Source organism: Morchella importuna, assembly GCF_003444635.1.
Source record: "Morchella importuna strain M04M26 chromosome Unknown Morimp01GS067, whole genome shotgun sequence".
Classification (NCBI taxonomy): domain Eukaryota; kingdom Fungi; phylum Ascomycota; class Pezizomycetes; order Pezizales; family Morchellaceae; genus Morchella; species Morchella importuna.
Window position 1 is genome coordinate 96554 of NW_025763463.1, and position 18769 is coordinate 115322.

The following is an 18769-nucleotide window of genomic DNA, read 5'->3' on the forward strand; positions in this document are numbered from 1 at the left end:
CTAAGGCCCAGACTTTGAGGAGAGAATTCTGGATCCTACAACTACATGTAATATAGATTACACCACAAAAAACAGACTCAAAAAACAGTCTCAAATCAGTTAGTACTTGTAGCCACTCTCTATTCTAAATAGATCTTAGATTGCGCCATAGACCCAACTACGCCATCAATGTGAGTGAGTACAATCGGGCTTGCATATTTTCCGACCTCAATTGGCGCCCCACAAAGCCATATCATTTCCACCACCACAGCGAGCTAGCCCCTGGACACAAACAAGCCTTGCAATTAATTGTCCAAGAGCTAGATTAGTACGTAGGCGAGGTACAAGCAGCTGGGGTACAGCTAGTAGTAGAGCGCTTATTTCTCGCTTAGCGCAGACTGTGGGGGATTGAGGTTGGTGGGATGTTGGTACGTGGATGAAAGCCCCGAAAGGGGGACATGTCTTAGATTCGATAAGAAGGGAGCTGGGTTAGTATCAATAATCAAGTGTGTTAATTCGGCTTCCTGTTTGAGCATAAGCCAGCTGCAGTCCTACGTTATGGTTTGGTGCATTGTGATGTTCGTTTTCGTAAGGATTGGTAATAGTACAAGTATTGCAGTCTGTCATCCAACGTGGTATGATTGATGGCCACTAGCTACTTCATCGGTTGGTTCGTTAGCTGTCTTTTGACCGCAATCGGGATGCACGGCATCGAGTGATAATCTATGACTATATCACCTGATACACCTGCTTTTTTTTGTTTTGTTTAATTCATTAATTACCTGATACACCTGCCGATAACATGCTCATCCCCAGTCCTGCCTGCACTTCGCTAAAACCCAGTTATTGCGATCGACAGCCATAAGCTTTTGCGAATATCGTCAAGGTGTTCTGAAGAATTTTCATGCCGGACCTTCCGAGAGCTGGGGTAGGGAGTGCTGGTGATTACTTCGTGTGTTGGGCCATATATGGAGGTGCGATACGACGGGTATGTATCGGCAGATTAGAGTAGATATTACCGATGTTGTGTACTGGAGCTCAATGGCCAATCAAGTAGTTCCGAAGCAGAGCTTCGCCGTATGTTCTGGTCTATCAGCCAATGATTAACCGGATATGGGGTGTGAATCGACGTTGAAGACTTCTTTTTCGAGTTACATGAGTTGCGTTTAGGCTTGAAGTATACACCCATACCGATATCGATGACGTCTCTACCACACTTGTTGTGTACCTACTCCCCAATATCTGAATGATATGACCTCACCAGATGCTATGATTGTGTTGCGAGAAACGCGAATTGTGAGCTGACCTTATATTGAAGAATTCTTATCCAATTTGTATCCTTAAAACCAGGCACGTTGTAACAGGCTGTCTAGTTTATCGACTTAGCTGATATGTGATGGTACCAGTGCTTGCATATATGGGGAACGTGCCCTCCTGTTATATATCAGGGGTCTGATATGGGGACATAATGACTCCATTCTACAGATTTGGCAGTGGGACGTTTTCGCGCGTGCGGGAGGAGGTTGGCGGGGACGGGAATCACCTTAAAGGCGTTAAAGGCGAATGTATGACCAGAATTAATGAGCTTAAATCCGGAGGGAGATGTCAGAATATTGGTGTTTATTTATCGGGCCTTAATAAATTGCCTGAAGTCATTTTTATATGGAATGACGTTATCAAGACCGGCCCTTAGTACTAGTGCGTGTCGGGACGGCGTCTTCACGACGATGGATCCATGGAGTCCTTGAAAAATGATTTTAGGATCGTTCGATAAGAGAGAGGCCTTTGGAGCAATCCAAACACCTCTTATAATTACTGAGCAAAGAGTACAATATACCGCCGGACTCTTGCCTGTCGTTGCCAACTACCCCCAGCCGGGTGCAACATGCCCCCATGAAAACCCTTACCCTGTGTTTTCCAATGACGTCTACCAGGCTCGAATGTAGTACGGCAGTCGTAAATAATTGATTCTACCATTTACTACATAGTAGCTGCTTCTTGCGCAATTGCGCCAGGAGCAGACGAACCGACTCGAAGAGTTTGCAAGTAGCTGACTTATGGCCATGTTTTTTGCTATGATTGCTGCATTTGTTTCACTTTTGATAACCTTCGTTGCCGCCAACACCCGAACAGTATATTTGCCCTAATGATATAATGAGAACTACGACCTTAAAGAGATCTGGGAGGTTTAGCGACGCTACTGTGTGGATTTATCTGTGGGGAGAGCTAGAGGCGTTGTACTTTTATGAGGGTATTAATTTCGCACCTAGAGAGTACTTGTACATAACAGCGACATGTCGGCAGGCTGTAAGGGTTCGGGGGTAGATTACAACTTTGCTCTTTCTTATTATGATAAACAGGAAAATCGATAGTCAAATGGGACAGGCTGCTCATATCATGGGGCCGTTATAATTGAGTATTAAACTCGTCCCAAACTCGCATGGCGGTTCGTCGGGCGTTTCCTAGCGGGTAATCTGCACAACAACTGAATTGATCAAGGCAGGCGTCGTGTATCTAATTAAAGGCGTTGGAAGTGAAAACCTTTGATAATATTGCTCGATCGGAAAATGAACTAGTGGAGACTGTCAAATGAGAGTTGTGGAAAAGGTGACCCAACTACGCATGTGTTTCTTTAAATAGAATATCCGACGTAAACGTTGCGGTGATCCCGACATCCATGAGATGCGGGAGGGAGTAAAAGTAAAGGGGCGAATGATCATGAAACATCACTCGGTATCCAGTTCCAAGCTGAAGAAGTTTTTCAGCAGAATACCAAGACTTTTTTCTTGATTATTATTAAAAATATAGAGCTATATATTTACCCAAAATAACTGCCAAGAAAACGTTCTACGCTATCACTTTACAAGTAACCACGGAAGAGGTTCTTGGTAGATATACTAGTAACCCGAGGCAAATTATACACTCGCCCAAAAGCGCAAAACCAATAATTATTAAGCCAGTGGTGTCGAGTGATAGAATATGACGCACTTGGTGTCCAGTGCATCTTCAATCATCCATGCCCACGCCGCAGAACCCCCTGCCCTGACCTCATGTCCTGGGACCTCGACTGGGACACAGGTGACTGAGTTTTACATGTATAAATTACTCTTAATCAAGTTCCCTAATTGCCCACAGTCCAAACTATGACAAACAACTGACATTCTAAACACCCTCGTCGCCAGCAGTACCAGCCATTCAATGACTATTTGATAAAATAAAGTTGCCGGGTACATATGTATGTAAGTATTGATCAGACTAAAATGATTAGCCTGAGGACTTATGACGTTGGCAATAAAATGCTGGTTTCAACTTAACAGGATAAGATCAAGAAATGGTACCGAATGGTTATTATCCTAGACTCCATACTGAGTGTTTTCTGATCATGTACATGTACTTCCCTGCAATATTGTTTTGATTACAACCTTAGTATGACTTTTCTCAGCAGTAATCCATGCTTTCGGTGGTTTATATCCCAATGCAGTTGTCCAACCTGTTTAGGAATGATCTCAGTCATGTAATATCACTCGATGGCCTCAGAAAACCGTGTCGTCGAGTACAGGGCAAGTCTTTTCCGAATCCTTCATCCTACATACTTCTTACTCGTACTCTTTGATACCAGATAGGCCCCTAGAAAGTTGTTTCACCGCGCTACATAGCCTCTCATAATCTCATTATCCGTCAAGTAAGGTTTATAGAAAGCTACAATAAGTAGCCTTTTTTTGTAACAATTATTTACAAGCTATGTATTTTCTAGATGACGCTACCGGTTTTCAGTCTCGTCGTGCGCATCTATTACACTCGTTCTTCATTTTCGTTACTACCTGCAGTTTAAGTATTGCTAAGATAGCATTAAACATAGTAAATACTTAGTCCAGTCCGCCCCCGATGAACTTTACCCAATACTTATCTTACCCACTACCTTAAGTAAAAGATTGCTGCTGCTCACCAAGGCTTTGGCAGACGCTCGTTGAGGGCCGGGCCCGCTGGGAGGGTACAGGCCGACTGGCCTAGGGGAGAACTAGACCGTTTCCAGCATTTTGTGTGTCTTGGCAGATTTCTAAGACGAAAACCTAATTTGTGTCGGGAAACAAGACTTCACGATCACTCGTCTTGGGGAGAACACTAAGAGTGCAATCTTAACTGGTATTTTGTAACAACCTCCAACACTACAACCGCCAAAACTAACGCTCCACAACCAAAATCGGGGCCAGAAAATCCACAAAAAAAAATAATCGAGTTCAGTATCCAGGATTCCCACATGGTCACCCACTGCAGTACTAACTGGACGATATGTTGCTTGTGTAGTATGGTAGAGTAGACGGGATGCCCAATTTTCAACATTCTATGACTGAACACATTGGAGGAAGCGGATAATGCAATATATTTTGAGTTATTAGCTGAAATTATCATCATTGGGGTGGACATTCACCCCGGAGATTTACAGTTGAATACAGGATGATATCTTCGTAGTTATACCGGTGATATAGTGTCAGTAATACTTACTTATGTACATACTCAAATTATTATTCTCTACGATACTAAGATACAAGACTGTGAGACGAGACTAAGGCCCAGTTCTGTCTTGCCCGTCTCGATGAAAGCTTTATAAAAGCGAGTCAAGACGACCCAAGGCCTCTTCAAAAACATTTTCAAATATTACCTGTTCCTCCTCTAAATATTTGCTCAAATGATATCTAGTAGACATCCCGTTGTGTCCGTCACACTCGTCGTGTCCGTCGTGTCCGTCGTAAGACCTGATATTCCTAAATTAGACTGTAGATTTCTCTCTTAGAGCACCATATATTCACCAGCTGAGTATAGAACCTAATATAGTTGGACGAGCTAGGAATGGAGGAAGACGAGCTTCGAATGAACAACCAGGGTCCAGAGACTCCTTTTTCCGAACGGTCGAGCAGCTATGTTCGATTGAAATAGTAGTTGTATGGGAAGACTACCTATTATGCGGTAAAAGATTTTCTGATTTTGGTAGTTACTAATATGCCTGTAGTTGGTGCGTTGGAGCGTTCCAGAAGATACGCCTATCGTGACTATCTATACGATAAGCAATGTATATTAGAGTAATAAGATCATCGGAACACTTTAGGATGCACTATCTTGAGTTTACAACTCGTTATACTCTAGGTCAAACGGTTCCAATATTGAAATGACACTTTAATTTTGATAGACGTAAATCCAAAAGATATATTCACAGCCCATCACTCGGCCAGAAAGCAACTATGAACATTTCCAGTAAAGGGTAATTTCATCACTGAGATCTTTTCAGGACATCCACAATTAGAATCCCAGTCTTTGCGCCTTTCAGACTAACCTGACCATCCTGATAGTCCACCTCCACCGTCGACTTAATCTCTCCCTGTTTCTTCCAGTCCGGAATATTGACCTTGATCGTCTTCCCCGGCAGTGGATTCACCATTAAACTAGCGCCATCCTCCCAGTCATACTCCGCGATATCCACCCGATTTCCCATCAATACCGCCGATCCGGGTCTGAGCAGCACTGGCATCGAGAAGAAATCATGTTTCTCTTTGAAATACCCGGGCCCCTCCCGAATCTTGTGGTCTAGTAGCCCGTACCACTTCCCTTTTGGTACGTAGAACTCTACGTCCCCTTCGTCATTGAAAACAGGTGCAACAAGGACGTTATCACCGAGCATATACTGCGTGTCGAGGTGCCAAGTGATTGGATCCTCGGGAAACTCGGCGAACATGGGCCGCATCATGGGGTGACCGTGGGTGTGGGCCTTGATTGCTGCTTCGTAGAGGTACGGCATGATACTGAGTTTGAAGTTGACCCAGTGCCTGAGCACCCTGTCAGCCTGACCAGACTCATCAAGTAGCCATGGTGCCTATATATTTCTGTCAGTCATCCTTACTATAATCGTACCCGTTTTAAACCTACCCTGAAACTCCCACTCCCATGAAGTCTACTATGACTGCTCATACACCCGAACGCTATCCAGCGTTTAAACAGGCCCGGGTCCGGCTTCCCCTCGAACCCACCAATATCGTGAGCCCAATATCCAAACCCACACAAACCAAGACTCAAACCCCCTCTTAGCGTCTCTGCCATTGCTTCATACGTACTCATCGGGTCACCTCCCCAGTGGACAGGGAAACGCTGGCCTCCTGCTGTTGCAGAACGCGCAAATAGTGCCGCGTTATTAGGGCCGAGCTTTTTCTCCAGGATCTCGAATGTTGTTTTGTTATAGAGCTGTGTGTAGTAATTGTGCATGAGTTCTGGGTCTGAGCCATCATGGTAGACGACGTTTCCGGTGGGGATGCGCTCGCCAAAGTCGGTCTAGAATGTCAATGATTGTTTTGTCATGAAAATAAGTAAGGGACTGACTTTGAAGACGTCAACACCAAGGTCAACCAGATCGGCGAGCTTGCTTTGGTACCATTTACAGGCAGCTGGGTTGGTGAAATCTACGAATGCCATTCCCGCTTGCTACTGAGCATTAGTAATAATCATAAGAGTGGATGGGGAATATTTACCCAGGCATCGTATTGCCAGACGCCTCCATCAGGTCTCTTTACAAAGTAGCCTCCCTCAACTCCTTCATCAAAGATTTTACTTTCTTGTGCGATATAAGAGTTTATCCATACGCAAATCTGCAATTCAGGTCAATACTATACTCGGGGTCATACTGCTTTTAAAAAGCTTTCTCTAGGGAGTAAGGGAAGTGGAAGTACCTTTATCCCCCTATCTTTCAAACTCTTCAATTGTTTCTTTGCATCCGGAAAATACAACGGATCAAACTCGAAGTCGCACCAGTGGAACCCTCTCATCCAGAAGCAATCATAATGGAACACTCCTACGGGGATCTCTCTCTTTTTCATACCCGCCAAAAAACTATCGACGGTGGCTTCATCATAGTTAGTCGTAAAGCTCGTACTCAACCATAGTCCAAAGGTCCATGCAGGCACCAAGGCAGGACGCCCGGTGAGGAGTGTATATTTTGACAGGATATCTTTAGGTGTTGGGCCGTAGATGAGATACATTGAGAGGGCTTCCCCGGGGACACTGATGTTGACGCGAGTGGTGCGCTCGGATTGTACCTCATAGGAGACGAAGGCGGAGGTAGGAATAAAAATTCCGTAACCGGCGGAGGAGAGGTAGAATGGGATGTTTTTGTAGGCAAGCTCTGACGAGGTGCCACCATCTTCGTGCCACAACTCCACAGTCTGGGGGGCATGAATATATTAGTATATAGATACTTTGCTAATCTCTCGATCAATTGTTCTTATAAATTATTGCAACTGAGCATATATATCCATGGAACACTTGAACATACCTGTCCATTCTTGATAAATGGTCCAAATCTCTCCCCTAGCCCATATATCTTCTCTCCGACACCAAGCTGCAACTGATACGTGAACCACCTCTCCCCCTTATCTGGATCCACAAGTTCGGTATTGGGATGAGCATCCGTTCCTTTCTGGACGTACCCAACGCTGCGCCAACCAAGCTTTGTCAATAGCTTATTTCCTGCCTTGAAGTCGACATTGAAGGATTTAGGACGGATATTGATACTTGTCGTAAGCTCTCCCGTAGTTAATGTTAGTAAATCGTCCGTTTTGGCGGTAGTAACGGGATTAACACGCTCCGGAAGGCCATCGGGGTAGAGTTCGAAACGAGGTCCAATTGCGGTGCTGCGCTGGGCTTTCCAATGGTAGGAGGAGAGTAAGAGGATATCGTCGGAAGGTGAGGAGGCTGTAATGGTCAAGGTTGGGTTATTAAGAGTGTCGCCGCGGTGGTTTATTGCTCGTGAAGACTAATATCGGTCTATTAGCGCAATGTACCTCATCTCTATTGGAAAACATTATTGATAGATCATCCAGTCAGGCGATCCCCCTTAGAGTGAAAACAAAAGAGGAATTCCTAAACTGGTGGATCCATCATACAAATTCCAACTTGTAAGGCCGAGACATACCGCTACAGTGCGAATCGACTCAGGGAGTGCTTCTGCCTTGACAGATTCAGTAGCCCAGCGGATTATAGTGTCAGGTGTGGCATGCCACATCCCCTTGGAGAATTTGACCATGATGGGAGAAAATACAAGAGCTGGTGGAGGTTTTGGGGTTCGCTGGTCGAATTGAAGGTTGAGTGCAGTAGCCAGTTATATATCCCGTTAAAGTGGCTGAAACTGTTTGAACATTTGTTTCCTTTTGGCAAGCGGTTTCAACGATGATTATATGATCGGATGCTCATCGTGAGGGGTTCTTCTCGATGGCTTGATTGACAGTTGAAAAAGCAAATGCGATAAGCTTCGGGGAAGCGGGAATACCCTACATGCTAGCGTATCTTTCTGCAAAAGGAATTAGGAGCTCAATCGCGGGGTTTACGAATGGCAATCAACGCCCTGTGTCTGCTCAATCGAATCAAGTCATGATACATTCCATCATCATACAGAATTATCCAAATAGGTTAAAAGGGTAAATGAGAACTCACGGCTCTCGCTATATATTCCCCGACGAACCGAGTCCCAGGTTTAGTAGTTGAGATTTTGCCAAGGCCATGATTAATAGGCATACCCCGCAGTAGGCATGGTTGAGCTGTTATCATGCCCGGTAACGAGCTGATAATTGCATATTGAGTACAGCACGGACGCAGCGTATGAAGATCCCGCTCTAAGAACATGGTTATCCCCGTTAGTATTCCCCCGGATTATTACCCCACAGCTTTTATCTCCCCATAGTGCTAGATGATTAGACATATATAGACTAGTCACTCTGATGTATAATTACTAGGAGCACCTGTCTATTATTCGGGGAGAGTCGGTACCTTTGAGTTTCTTATGAAGTAGAGATCATAAGATCCGTTCATAAGATCCATCCACAAGTCCCATACTCATTTTCTAGCGGTGTAATCAATTAGATACTGAATTGGCGCCCCGGCATACTTAATACTCCTCGGTCTAGCCAGCTTGAATCATAGAATTATCGGCATGACGGATCACAGCAACAACTCAATCAACCTCTACACCTGGGGTGTCTCTACATTCGCCGCTGTAAGTGTTTATATATACTGTAATTTTATGCCTCTAATATCGTTCAGGTTGGGTCTCTCCTATACGGTATCGACTCTGGTATTATTTCCACTACAATCGCACAGGACACCTTCCTAGAATACTTTGCGCCGTTTGACCGTACGTATCCCTGCCTGCTTACACACCCGATTCCTTACACAGTGGTGTATAGCATCTATCAAAGGCGCTGTTGTATCTACCTTCGGTGCTGGCTCCTTCTTCGGCGTGTTATTAGCTGGATGGTCAGCCGATAAATATGGTACGTGCAAGACCATCTCAGAACCTGTCCAGGGCTCGCCCGCTAATTTAATTATAGGTCGTAAGAGGACTATACAGTTTGCCGCTCTTGTGGCCCTGATCTCTGGAATTGTACAGGCGGCGGCAGTGGATGTGTCAATGTTAATAGTAGGCCGGATTCTTGGTGGATTCGCGGTTGGAATAATGAGTACGTATACACAACTATTTCCACTTCGTGAGAGACAGAATTTAACAAGCCCCCCCCAGACTTGACAATTCCCATTTACAACAGTGAGATTGCGCCACCGTCAAAAAGAGGCATGGTGACTGGCCTCCATGCACAGTTTGTAGGCTTTGGGTTCGCGGCCGCAAACGTACGATCATTCTTCCCGGGCTCTATAAATCTTAAGTACTGACAATACCACGCAGTGGATTGGATTTGGCTCGGGCTACGCCAGCGGCTCTTTCAAATGGCGCTTCCCCCTCGCGTTCCAATGTGTCCCAGCGATAATTCTCCTGCTCGGTAGCTATTGGCTTCCTTTCTCGCCCCGCTGGCTCCTTGAACGCGAACGTGACGAGGAGGCGTTCGAGATAATAAAACGTCTTCATTCCGGCAGTGGACGAAATGATGTTGAGCTGCGTATGGAGTTTGACAGGATGAGGGAGCAGATCAGGTATGATAATGCGGTGAATGTTAGGAGTGTGAGGGAGCTTGTGACGAAGAAGAGCTATCGGAAGCGATTAGCGCTAGCTATTACCGTCCAGGTTTTTACACAGCTAAGTGGTAAGATAAAACTCTTTTGAGAGGGTGCGGGTGCTGTGGCTGACTTCAGGTGATAGGAATTAACGTGATTAATTGTGAGTTATTTATGCCAATCGATATCTAGAAATGGGACTTGAACTGATAGTAGAGAGAGGAAAGACTACCAGACTGACCTCTATAAATCCGTTGGGATAACCGGACACACGGTCAATCTACTTGCCGGCTGCTACGGAATGGTTGGGCCGCTCGCCAACGTAGTATCCCCCTCCCACCCCTCTCCAACCTCTGCTAACATCATAGATAGATCATTTGCCTTCTTTACGTCGACACCTGGGGTCGCAAAAAGTCTCTATATATCACCGGTCTCCTAATGGCCATCGACATGTCGCTCATAATGTCACTCACCGCCGCCTTTGCCACCGGCACCAACCGTGTGGGTCAGGGTTGGGCCATTGCCTTTATATTCCTCTTCTCCATCATTTATTCAATGGGCTTCAACAGCATCCACATCATCTATGTCCCCGAGATCCTCAACCAGGCTATCCGTGCCCAGGGTAGCAGCCTGTCCATCATGTGCAATGTGTTAATTAATATCCTGTTCAACCAAGTCTCACCTATTGCATTCGCAAACATTGGGTGGAGATACTATAGTGTATTTATAGTCACGAATGTGCTTGGGGCAGTGACAGTATGGAGCTGGTTCCCGGAGACGAAGGGAAGGAGCTTGGAAGAAGTTGGGGCTCTGTTTGGGGAGGAGATTGTAGTTGAGAGTGATATAGCTGCGGCGAAGCTAGCAGTAGCAGAGGAAGAAGAGGTTGGTATTGCGAGGAGGGGAACTTGATGATGGGGTAAATAGGGGGATTTTGTGCTACAGAGTGATGTGGTCTTTGGCGTGTGTGATAAATTGATGAATACACGTTTATCTCGTACAAAATGACAGCCTCGTGTCCATTTCAGTCATGCCAAGATATGAGGGTTTATTACATGTATCACAGGCACAAAGATACTGCATGTAATACACGCAATCAAATCTATGCCCATCCTCAACGGATTAAAGTTTTTCAGTCCCTATCATTTAGATGATTTCAATTGCCTCACATTCCATCACTCGTTCATGTATTATCACTCGGTAAACCAGCGCGACAAATTGAGTTACTTCCGATTCTATGGTGACATTAAGGTTGGATTCGTTCAGATTTTTACCCTTTGTTTCTTAAGCTACATGTAGTTTCCTCCTCTTTATTTCCTGTTCCTGTTGCGAAACCCTTGACCCAACGTTTCTAACGGCCAACTCCAACGGTTTATGGAAACAATAAAAACGTATGGCCTCGCTCAACTGCTTCAATTCACCTTCTGATTACTTGATACTGAGTGTGATTTCTCAGTTTAGTAACTTAAGACTCATTGCACGGGAGAGCACCAGGAAAAAATTCCTAGGGGGTATTCTAGCTGGGCAGCGAAACTTTCTAAAATTGTAGCACCGGAAGCTCGGAAAAAGAGCCAGGCGCTGGTGTTGCAATCAATCTTGTATGGGAAAATATATCGTACTTGTTTCAACACAGGCTTACAACAGAAGTACAGCTATAAATGAAGGGGGATTTACTGTACGTACTTGCCTGTTTACTTGGTGGTGAGTCCCGCTTCGAAAATACAGAGAAGTATCAGGCCAGAGTTGTCTTCTTCCAAAAAAAAAGGATGCAAAAAGGTGAGTTCGGTACCCAGGATTCCCACATGGTCACCCACTGCAGTACTAACTAGGCGATATGTTGTTTATGTATGGCAGAACGGACGGGATGCCCAGCTTTCAACATTCTATGACCGAACACATGAGCATTAGCTGATTTTACATTCTTAATTTAGTGGAGATGTTTAGTCTTGATAAACCCAGACGCCAGCGAAACCGCCTGTAAATAATCCTATCAGGCGTTTTAGCGTTAACTACTAAGTAGGGAGTTAGGGTACAGACCCTCCTACATACGCGTAGCACCCGCACATTAACACTGAGCCTACTAGTAGTCTGGCACGAGACTAAAAAGTGTTGGTTGAAAGAGTTGAGTCCAACTCCAAGCTTTTCTTACAAGCGGGTCAGACACCACGCCTCCACTAGATCAAGAATGTAAAATCAGCTACTCCTCACGTGTTCGGTCTTAGAATCTTGAAAGCTGAGAATCCTAGGTACCAAACTCATATCACCCCGCCCTAAATTCACAGCCCGCAATTCCATAGAGTAAGAATCTTATAACCGAGTGATATATCATGATTCCGAGATTCTGCCAACTTCCTCACTCGTTCTACGAGATAGATATAAGCTATTCTGCATCCTCGATTTTTGACAGCCCCGTTTGTGATGTCATGTATGGGCAGTGTTTGAGTGGGGGGAGGTGTAAAGATACGGACTCGGCGTAGTAACATTTTCATTGCTGCAGTTTGCTGCAGACGCCTTTCCAAGCTGCATGCGAAGATGTTGGCGAGGCACAGTACAGGTCGTACAAGCGCCGGAAGCGCCCATACTCTTGAGTCTTGAAAAACTGTGCAATCGTAGACATATTTTTCCTCTGGGGGGGGAGCGCTGGAACCAAAAAAATCGCAGACGTGCGCATTAGCCGTAGTTCTCCGCCGAGAAGTAAAGCCCGAGGAAATTCTTACGGTATAAAAGCTTAGCTAAAGTCCCCATCCCTAACATGTAGTCTACTATGTACTAGAATACACTTTTTCTTAATTCGTTGCGGTCTGATTGGTCGACACCGACATGGGTGTTTAGTAAGCACGACACATCAAATTCAGAGCGGTTACCCTGCCTGCTTTGGTGCGGTTACCCTGCCTGCTTTGGTGCGGTTACCCTGCCTGCTTTGGTGCGGTTACCCTGCCTGCTTTGGTGCGGTTACCCTGCCTGCTTTGGTGCGGTTACCCGCCTGCTTTGGTGCGGTTACCCGCCTGCTTTGGTGCGGTTACCCCGCCTGCTTTGGTGCGGTTACCCCGCCTGCTTTGGTGCGGTTACCCCGCCTGCTTTGGTGCGGTTACCCCGCCTGCTTTGGTGCGGTTACCCGCCTGCTTTGGTGCGGTTACCCTGCCTGCTTTGGTGCGGTTACCCTGCCTGCTTTGGTGCGGTTACCCTGCCTGCTTTGGTGCGGTTACCCTGCCTGCTTTGGTGCGGTTACCCTGCCTGCTTTGGTGCGGTTACCCTGCCTGCTTTGGTGCGGTTACCCTGCCTGCTTTGGTGCGGTTACCCTGCCTGCTTTGTGCGGTTACCCTGCCTGCTTTGGTGCGGTTACCCTGCCTGCTTTGGTGCGGTTACCCTGCCTGCTGCTTGCCTGCTGCTGCTGCTGCTGCCAGCGCTGCTGAATTTGAAGTGTCGCGCCCGTTGCGGAGTTGCGGAAATGCACTAAAAAATACACGTTTTCGACCCTGAAAATAACCCCCGGTGCGTCAAGTCGCCGGAGCCCTCCTATTTTGCACCGGTTGGTCTATGAGAGCTGGGTGACAACACAAACAACTCTCTGAGACCAAACTCTACTGAATAAAATCTACTGAATAAAATCTACTGAATAAAATCTACTGAATAAAATCTACTGAACACAATCTAGCAAAATAAATTCTATTACATACTGTTCCATAGTGTTCTCACCCAGCTCTCTCAACAAAATGTCAACTATAAAATGTATACAATGTAAACGTGATAAGGAAATCGCGGATTACGATCTTGATAGGCATGGCCGGCCCCGTAAATCATGTCGGACATGCTTGGTGAGTTTTGAATTTTACTACGATTAATTGAGCTCTACTGATTCAAATCGAATAATTAGTCTCGCGCGTGTGAACATACACGTCGTCGAGCGGAAGCCAGACGGCAACGAATTGCGAATAATGAAGAAGTGAGTTGGAACATTTCTTTTAATATCCACTAATACTTGGGCCGTTATTCTAATAGATACTGTGACAGCCATTTCTCCCCTCAATCGCACCTGTAGTACCATTAGCATTCCAATCTGCTCGGGCACGTTGGAGGCAATTGGAGTTGGGTAGAATGAAAGTGATTTGTTCTTCCTGTCAATCGTTACATTGGATATGCGAACGCGTGCATGGAAGTTCAATTGCATTACCACGTTTTGAAAGTTGTTGCAAGAAAGGCGACATTCAGTTGCCGGCATTGGGACAAGCACCCGAGTACTTACAATACCTACTTGAATCTACTGATTCTGTACCCAAACAGTTCCGTGCCAGGATCAGGGAGTACAACTCCGCTTTAACCTTTACTTCTGTTAAGTACAACTCAGATGAACGCGTCGGCGCACAAGTTGCGGGTGTTCGATGCTTTCAAATTCACGGCGAGCTTTACCATCTTCAAGGACCATTAACTGCAGCGGCACAAGATACACCCAAATTTGCTCAGTTATATTTCTACGACCCAGTCTACGCAGCCTATTTGAGGCAACAAGAACATCCCAATCTGGACCTCGCTATCCTGGAACGCTTGACAAATGAACTGAACATTGTAAATCCATTCATTTCATTATACAAAACGGCAAAGGAACGGTTAGACGCTGCATCACAAGGGGATGGAAATGTACGCATGTTGCTCAATCCTCAGCTAAGGTTGGTGATGGAGCATGGGGCGGACAAGCGTCGGGAAAATCTGCCTACCAGCAACGAAGTCGCCGCAATAATACCAGATGAATACGGTGATTCAGGATTCAGGGATATTGTCCTAGCTCATAAAAATCCAGATGTCAATAGGCAGTTTAGTGTGATTGATCCCAACCATGACGCATATATGCCATTGCATTATGTTCTACTTTTTCCTAACGGAGAAAACGGTTGGCATTGGGGCTTGCGATTGCGGGATGAGTTGAACAGACGGAAGAATTTGAGGTTACAACAGCGAGAGTTTTACCGGTATGTTTCAATACCCTTTGTTCTGAATAACCTTTTGACGTATCTGACTTTTTGATTGACAATTCTGTGTATAGATACCGAATACATACGAGGACCACTGAGCCCATGACTTTGTTCCTCTCGCAACGACTTTTTCAGCAGTATTTAGTTGATGCTTGGGCTGTCTGTGATCAGAATAAGTTGAATTGGCTTCGATTGAATCAGGCAAACATCCGAGCTGACCTGTATAATGGACTGGCAGATTCCATGCGGCAAGAAGATTTTAACCCGGAGCAAACTGGGAAGCGCATCATTTTACCACGAAGTTACACAGGTGGAGACCGGTATATGCTCCAGTTGTTTCAAGATTCCATGGCCATCGTTCGACATTTGGGGCGTCCCTCACTGTTCGTTACCTTTACGGCAAACCCAAAGTGGGAAGAGATTACTGCGGAGCTACTACCGGGGCAAACTGCTGTTGATAGGCCAGATTTGGTTGCAAGGGTATTTCATCTCAAACAACAACAACTTCTCCAAGAAATAAAGCGAAAACACATCTTTGGACGGTATCTTGGCTCAGTTTGGACTATAGAGTATCAGAAAAGAGGACTGCCACATATGCATCTACTGATCTTTCTGCATCCGGATGACCGTTTTTTGACAGGGAGAAGATGGATGAAATTGTGTGTGCAGAGTTGCCAGACCCTGCGACTGATCCTACTGGGGAGCTTACTGAGGTAATCAAAAGCTGCATGGTACACGGTCCATGTGGAGAGGCAAATACACGATCACCTTGCATGGCTTCAAAGGAAAACAGTGGACCAAAATCATGTTCCAAACGGTACCCAAAGGCCTATCAACCCGAGACAGTTGTACAGGAGGATGGTTATCCCCTGTATAGAAGGCGTAATGATGGCAGAACATGGACAGTGATGGTAAGGGGATCGGGGTTTGCTAATCAGTATACAATGGATAATAGATGGGTCGTACCATACAATCCATATTTGTCTAAGCGTTATAAAGCACACATTAACGTAGAAGTCTGTGGTTCAATCCATGCGATCAAGTATATACATAAGTATATATATAAGGGCTCAGATCGAACAACACTCCAGGTTGGGAGTGACTCGGATGAAATCAAACGATATCTCCAAGGACGTTATATAGGACCTACTGAGGCTGTATGGCGTTTGTTTGAATATGGCATGCATGAGGAATACCCGTCAGTTATTCACTTGGCTGTCCACTTACCAGGCGAGCAACCGGTGTACTACGGTAACGATGCGAACCGGGAAGAGTTGATACAGAGGATGGAAAACTCGAGAACAACGTTGATTGCGTATTTTGAGTATAATACAGAGCACGAGGTTGGTATACAGTATCTCTATCAAGATTTTCCTGTACACTTTACCTATGACGCTAGATCGCGGAAGTGGGCACCTCGAAAACAGGGGGTCGCAATTGGACGTATGTGGCATTGCAACCCTATGATGGGGGAGAAATATTTCATGCGTTTGTTGCTGACTGTTATCCCCGGGGCAAAATCTTTTGAACATCTTAGAACTGTAGAAAACATACCGCATCCTACTTTTTAAAGCTGCATGTATTGCTCTTGGTTTGCTTGAGGATGATCAGGAGTGGGTGCAATGCTTTACTGAAGCGAGCTTATTCTCAAGTGGATATTCCCTCCGTACACTCTTTGCTACAGCCCTACTCTTTGGTAACGTGACTGACCCTTTGGCATTATGGGATAAATTTAAAACAAACATTTGTGATGACTTGCCCCATGCATTGGAGAGAAACCCAGGACTGATTGTACCTCCTGAACTGCCTGATGCCTATCTGGACTATGGTCTTTACCTGATATCACAAATTCTTGCGGACTCCAATAAATCACTTTCAAACTTTGGGTTGCCCTCATACATGGTAGATTGGAATCGAACGGGTGGGAACGAAATGGTTGCATCTGAACTGCGATATGACATGGAAATGGAGGCCGCAAGCCTACAGTTGAGGATTCCAATGCTCAATACTGATCAACTCCAGTGCTTCAACACTATTACACACAGTGTTGAAGAACGTTCATCAGCCCTATTTTTCATACAAGGGCCTGCAGTACTGGAAAAACATTTCTCTATAATGTTATCTGTAACCATCTCCGTTCTCAAGGTAAAATTGTTCTCTGCGTGGCTTCTTCCGGTATTGCAGCACAGTTACTCCCTGGAGGCAGGACATCGCATTCAAGGTTCAAAATTCCAATTGCGATACATGAGACCTCAACCTGCGACATAAAATGGGGCAGCCTCCTAGCCGGTTTGATAGAACAAACTGCTCTGATAATCTGGGATGAGGTACCTATGCAGAATAAGTACTGCTTTGAGGCTGTTAGTCGTACCCTGAATGACATTTGTGGAGTTGGTGATGATTCTCTGTTTGGAAATATTCCGATCGTACTCGGAGGGACTTTGCACAGATTTTACCAGTTGTGCGGCGTGGTAATCGAGCTCAGATAGTGCAGGCCTGCCTTCAACGATCATATTTGTGGCAGCACTTCAAAATCTTGAGACTCAAAATTAACATGCGGGTTCGTGAAGGTGTTGTTAATGAGGAGTTTGCGGATTGGCTTGGTGGAATGATGCATAATGCTCAATGGTACGGTAGAATCTCTTTACCGCCGTTCATTCAAAGCTGTAAAACAGTTGAGGATCTCTGTTCGCATGTCTTTCCACGGCGGATAATCGAATCGGCAACCGTAAATTACGCTGCGTTTTCAAAGCGCGCGATTCTAGCGATGCGAAACGATACAGTCGCTGAGTTCAATGATAGGGTTTTACAAGAAATTGAAGGCGAAATTCATACCTACTACTCAGCTGATACAGTCGACAGCGAAAATTCAGAAGATAATTCGAACCTACTACCTCCGGAATACCTGCAGAATCTGAATCCATCTGGACTTCCACCGGCAATTCTCAAACTAAAAGTGGGGGCGCCAATAATTCTACTCCGTAATTTGTATCCGAAACAGGGTCTCTGTAATGGGACGAGAATGACTGTGACAAGGCTTGGTAGACGGTGCATCGAAGCTAGAATTCTGGATGGTGAGTTTGATGGCCAGCCAAAGGTTATTCCACGCATCCAGTTATCATCCGCTGAGGGTGATCTCCCTTTCATCATAATAAGAAGGCAATTGCCTATTCGGCTTTGTTTTGCAATGACCGTCAATAAAGCACAAGGTCAATCATTGGATGTTGTTGGAGTTGACTTGCGGTCTGATTCCTTCACTCACGGGCAGCTGTATGTAGCACTATCAAGAGTTACCGACGTGACCGGCTTGATGGTATTGCAAGGAGAGGAAAATGCAGCCACAAACCGATAACATCGTTATACCCGGAGTGCTGTTGTAAAGAGGGTATGGTATTCAAATCTACTTTTAATAATGATGTTAACATTGATGTTAGCATTCTGATCATAAACGCTCGGCAAATTGAAGCGTAGTAGTACGGTAATTTTGGGATTTCTAGGAACGTTGTAGGTAATGGTAATAATCATCTCTATCTCAATCTCAAACGAAAAACTGATATTGATATAGATACTTGGTAGCAGAAGGCTGAGGGTTTGGGTTAGTGTTGCGGTTAGGGAAAGATAAAACTGGGGGTTACAAAACGTAAAGGTAAATATCTCAATCTCAAACGAAAAAACTGATATTGATATAGATACTTGGTAGCGGAAGTCTGAGGGTTTGGGTTAGTGTTGCGGTTAGGGAAAGATAAAACTGGAGGTTACAAAACGTAAAGGTAAATATAATTTCTGTTTCCGTTGCTTGCGAAATACTAACTTACTCATAGATTTAGATTGGGATTGCGGGCGGT

The 18769-nt window shown here is 45.2% G+C and overlaps 4 protein-coding genes across 4 annotated transcripts; 3 read left to right on the plus strand and 1 right to left on the minus strand.

Moving 5' to 3' along the window:
- Positions 1-5245: 5245 nt before the first annotated feature.
- On the minus strand, positions 5246-8044 carry LAJ45_11425 (uncharacterized protein; the record flags this gene model as incomplete). The annotated part of the gene is made up of 7 exons (XM_046120932.1): positions 5246-5845; positions 5899-6297; positions 6346-6447; positions 6495-6611; positions 6693-7184; positions 7295-7774; positions 7934-8044. The coding sequence occupies 7 exons, from the start codon at positions 8042-8044 to the stop codon at positions 5246-5248; spliced, it is 2301 nt and encodes a 766-aa protein (XP_045965894.1).
- Positions 8045-8947: 903 nt separating this feature from the next.
- On the plus strand, positions 8948-10869 carry LAJ45_11426 (uncharacterized protein; the record flags this gene model as incomplete). The annotated part of the gene is made up of 9 exons (XM_046120933.1): positions 8948-9010; positions 9058-9148; positions 9201-9287; positions 9345-9473; positions 9533-9639; positions 9695-10049; positions 10106-10123; positions 10188-10282; positions 10333-10869. 9 exons carry the CDS (start codon positions 8948-8950, stop codon positions 10867-10869), a joined length of 1482 nt encoding a protein of 493 aa, XP_045965895.1.
- A 2801-nt stretch (positions 10870-13670) lies between these two features.
- On the plus strand, positions 13671-14976 carry LAJ45_11427 (uncharacterized protein; the record flags this gene model as incomplete). Its single annotated transcript, XM_046120934.1, has 3 exons — positions 13671-13772; positions 13832-13900; positions 13969-14976. 3 exons carry the CDS (start codon positions 13671-13673, stop codon positions 14974-14976), a joined length of 1179 nt encoding a protein of 392 aa, XP_045965896.1.
- Positions 14977-17478: 2502 nt separating this feature from the next.
- Positions 17479-18276, plus strand: LAJ45_11428 (uncharacterized protein; the record flags this gene model as incomplete). The annotated part of the gene is made up of 1 exon (XM_046120935.1): positions 17479-18276. The coding sequence occupies one exon, from the start codon at positions 17479-17481 to the stop codon at positions 18274-18276; it is 798 nt and encodes a 265-aa protein (XP_045965897.1).
- Between the last annotated feature and the right edge of the window lie 493 nt (positions 18277-18769).